This window comes from Gavialis gangeticus, unplaced genomic scaffold, assembly GCF_001723915.1.
Source record: "Gavialis gangeticus isolate Ggan-Ray unplaced genomic scaffold, GavGan_comp1, whole genome shotgun sequence".
Lineage (NCBI taxonomy): Eukaryota > Metazoa > Chordata > Crocodylia > Gavialidae > Gavialis > Gavialis gangeticus.
In genome coordinates this window covers 37,404,295-37,408,647 of record NW_017728995.1, presented here as the reverse complement: position 1 = coordinate 37,408,647, position 4,353 = coordinate 37,404,295, and the positions used below count along the sequence as shown (strand labels likewise).

Here is a 4,353-nt window from a genome sequence, read left to right as displayed (position 1 = left end):
TGCTTGCCCTGCACCAGCAGCCAGCATGCTTTAGCACCAGGATGAAGGCCAGCCATAGAGATGCTCTGGCAAGCTGACAGAGCATCTCTGTAGAGAACCAAGCTTCCGGTTGTGTCAGGGCACAGTCTGGGACATTGCCCTGCCCTGCTTTTTTCCCCCATGGGTTTTTTTTTATGCCTGGATATCCAGGGTCTAATTTTGCATTCCCACACATGCCTCTTGCAAGGTCTCAAAGGGCTCTGAGATGCTGCAAGATGCACATGCATGCTCACGTGGATCTGCCCATTGGGAGCAGAACCTGCAGGGAAGGCTTACTGTGTAGTACTTTACTGTGCAGTAAGCCTTCATAGCATTAATAGCACATGTAGACACACTCCAAATATAGTAGAAATAAAATATTTGCCAAATGCTGTGTTATACTGAGCATATAAATGTTTTGTTTGTGTACGTGATATAAGTAACAAAAGGCTAAATTAAAGCTGATTAAAAAGTCTAAAGGATGGCATTGGTGGTTTTAGCTAATTTTTCAAAGGTCCATCAACATCACTGCATTTAATTAAGTGCAATATTAATTTATCCCTGCAGCTGTTGGTGCCTCAAAACGACCTTGTGATGACACTTACTGTGGCAGCGCACCTGAGTCCGAAAAGGAGACCAAAGCTCTGGCTGATTTTATTCGTAAACATCTTTCTACTATCAAGGCGTACTTAACTATTCACTCCTATTCCCAGATGTTGCTATTTCCCTATTCTTATACTTATGATCAAGCAAAGAACAGTAATGAGCTGGTAAGTAGGAACTCTTTGTAGCTCCTTGAAATGTTGATGTTGTGGGGAGAATAAGCACATATCATCACTTGCTATTTAGGTCAGTTTATCTACAGAGATTTTCTTATACATCTGGAAAATGTTAAATAACCATCTATTGAAAATACTTTAATCTTTTATGTTATGAGACAGTGAATTCCTTCTGCCTACAAGAGGGATTATGCATAGGAGATGCATAAGAATCCATGGTTCATATCCATCATACAAGAATATAAAGATAAGCTTGACCTCAGGCTGTGCCATAAAGAGATCTAAGTTACACAGTGCTTCTTAGAAGCATAGGAAATGGGATGAAAAGGGGCCTCTCAAGCCATAGAGCCCAGTCCCCTGCTTTCATGGACAACCATTTACCCAAATACTCCTAAATATCATCCACTCCAAACCCTAATACACCATAACTACAAAAACATTCTACGGTATGTCACAGACAAAAAAGGAAGGGTGTTTGACCGGGTCACTGCCAGTGCCCCTCCATTGCAATTACAGAGAATTGGTTAATACTGTATATTCAGAGGATACCAAGAACAAGACCATGCACCAGGCTAAAAAGGAAGGCAAAAATTTCATTGGTTCTTGATAATCTGACTGGGAGGTGGGGGTAGGAGGGGAAACGGTGAGGGGGATATTTTTTCCTGACCCCAAATTTGACATTTGGTTTGATCTTGAGCAGAACAGCAAGACCCCCAAGCCAGGAATCTGTGAGATTGCTAAATATCACTAGGAGCATCAGTATTTCCCAGTCAAAACTCCCAGCCTTAGCTGTGGCTAATATCTAACATTTCAGAGGAAAGCAAACAACTCCCACTCCCTATCCACCCTACAGAAACCAATAAGGCACTCAAGGGAAATGCTTCTTTCCCAGTCCCTGAAGGTAATTGGCTAGAGCACTGGATTAACATTACAAAAGAGTTACCTCGTACCCCAACATGGGGAACTTTCAATAGGTAACAATGTATCCACCTGCAATACATTGTATTGCAACATTATGCTCTCTGGGCTAGCTCTGCAGATACTGAACAGAATGATCCGGCCCTGAAACATAAGTCTGGGACTTATTATTATCTATTTTCATGCCCCAGAATATACAACATGCCCTGGAAGAACAAATGCCTTGTTTTTACAAGGCAAAATGAAGAAAAAAAGCTCTTTCCTTGTAGTAATAAAGCAGCAGCAGCAGCCAGGAAGTGGAGCCTGTTCATTGTTCTGTTCCCTGTGAATTACTGCAGATATTACTTTCTGTTTCATGCAGCAAGTGGCAAAAACTGCTCTCACCACATTTCCTGCATCTACTGCACACTCCTATTTCCAGCAGCTGTTTTTGGGGGGAAAGGAATGTGTTGTATTTGAGAAAATATGGTATTAAAAATAAAATTTCAGCGTTCCATTGACTGGAGCGAGGCAGTATCAGGCCCATTGGGCAGTCTGTTTTGCCAACTATCATAGCTACACACTAGCAGCACATAGATGGTGCTTCAGTTTCAGATGTCCTTGAATAAAGCCACATTCAAAAGCATGCTATTCTGAAAAAGGGAAAATATTCTAGTGTTTGAAAGGAATAATGTTTTATTTGAAATGTAGAGGCACACCCTAGCCTAACTGCTGTTTGAGTCTGCTAACAGCAATTTGGTACATGAATTATTTATTCTTTTTAAAAAGGACTTTTTGTGAAAAAGTTATAAACATTTCATACTATAAAAAAGAAAGCAATAAAATCATCATAAATAATAAAATTACTTCAATTCTGTGGAATATTAGCCATTACAATTGTTGGCAGGAAAAGCGACATAGTAAAAAAAACCAAAACAAAACAAGAGAAATCTTGATCCTCTGTCTTCCCTGAAAGCTGCCAGAAGTCCAAGGCAATAGCATTAAGTAGGCCATCTTGCTGGGAGATTATGACAGATTTATGAAGGCTCCCAAATGGATGTCATAATTCTGAAGCCCATATGAAGTGAATGGCCAACTTTATGCTTTCTTCTTGGACATTTTGCAGCTTAATGGGAATGGATTTCAAGGTTTTGTTGCATTTTCTATGTTACTTTACATACCAAGCTATTTTAATTATAAAACCCCAGGGAACTGCAGTCAATTCTCAGTTTTTTTGTGTCTTATTTTTTCAAAATATTTCCTAATTAACATGTTCTAGTTTAGTCTAAATAGGTAAACAATGCAAATGCTCAAACTCCTTTGACAAGATCACATTAGAAGTGTTTATGAATTTCTGACTAATTTTTTGAGTCAAGCCCAAATGTAGTGACACATACTTACAACATGTTTTTCACAGCATTACACGGAAAACATTTGTATTAACACTCAAACACACACAGAAAAAGAAAGAAACCTTAAAGACACAAAACATGGACAGTAGGAAAGGGCTACTATACTTTTCTTGTTCTTCACTGTTACTTTTTCTTTTTCTGGATGAACAATTTTCATATTAACTGCCCTGTTCTATATTATAATCTGGAGGAATAAAATAAAACTGAAGATTAGGTACAATCATCCCTGCTAAGGTTTTAAAAATGTTATTAATAATAATAAAAAACCCAATTTCTTTTAGCTCAAAGAATGATTTTTTTATTATTGTTCAACATAAAAAAATAAATAGTACTTCAGAAATGCTAGCTGTATGCCTACTCATCCATTGATTTCACTTCATATGTTAGTCATCCCATTGTAAAATTCATCCCATATTTTAAAACAGCCACATGATCCCAGAGGGAGTTCTATTATTTCCCACCACAAAGCAATCACATATCTTACTGCCACTTAAAGGTGACCTGATCAACTGTCCTCATATTCTAATTAAGGGAAAATACTTTCTAAATTGGAGCTCCCAACAAAAAGACAGCAGGAATATCTCAAAGAGATTCCACTTATGCAAAATCTGACTTTAATAAGGAAAGATATTCTTAGCCAAATAAATTTTAGCTTTTGAGAATGAGACAATACCAACCAATGCATATCAACTTTAGATGGGATGTCTACACAGAAAGTGCCTGATCCAAAATCCCACCAGTCAATAGATTTCTGTTGATTTCAAACAACTTAAACAAATACGTATGAACCATACCAAAGTAAATTAGGGTTTCTTCTTGAAACTTTTCATCAGCTAAAAAGAGACAGCAAATATGGAAGGGAAAAAAACATAAAAAGGCAATAACTGTAGGGTGTTGAATGTGTTTCACATCTGCAAAGATCTGCCTAGAAACAGTATTGAGAGAAAGTCTGGAGAACTAGACTCTCAAACTTTGTACAAATTGTGTTGGCAAATAAATGTATAGTAAATCATTCCATAAATAAAGAAGTAAGATTAATAGGCCTATTATCTTATCTTAGATGTTTATTTTTAGTCTGACAGACCTAATAAATTATAGGAAATATAGTTGCCATTTCTTATCTTTATACTGTGTGATAAGACAAGTGGTTAAACAAAACTTCATGCCTGCATACCATTATTATTTTAACATACTGCTCCACAGTACTTCATAGATTTCATAGATTTCATAGACACTAGGGCTGGAAG

At 37.3% G+C, this 4,353-nt stretch overlaps 1 protein-coding gene across 1 annotated transcript in view; it reads left to right on the top strand.

Moving 5' to 3' along the window:
- The window catches only part of CPB1 (carboxypeptidase B1), a 41,120-nt gene that overhangs the window by 27,248 nt on the left and 9,519 nt on the right, over positions 1-4,353 (top strand). Inside the window, exon 9 of the mRNA XM_019503536.1 lies at positions 586-788. Within this exon, the coding sequence (XP_019359081.1) occupies positions 586-788 (203 nt within the window). The remainder of the gene's footprint in view (positions 1-585; positions 789-4,353) is intronic.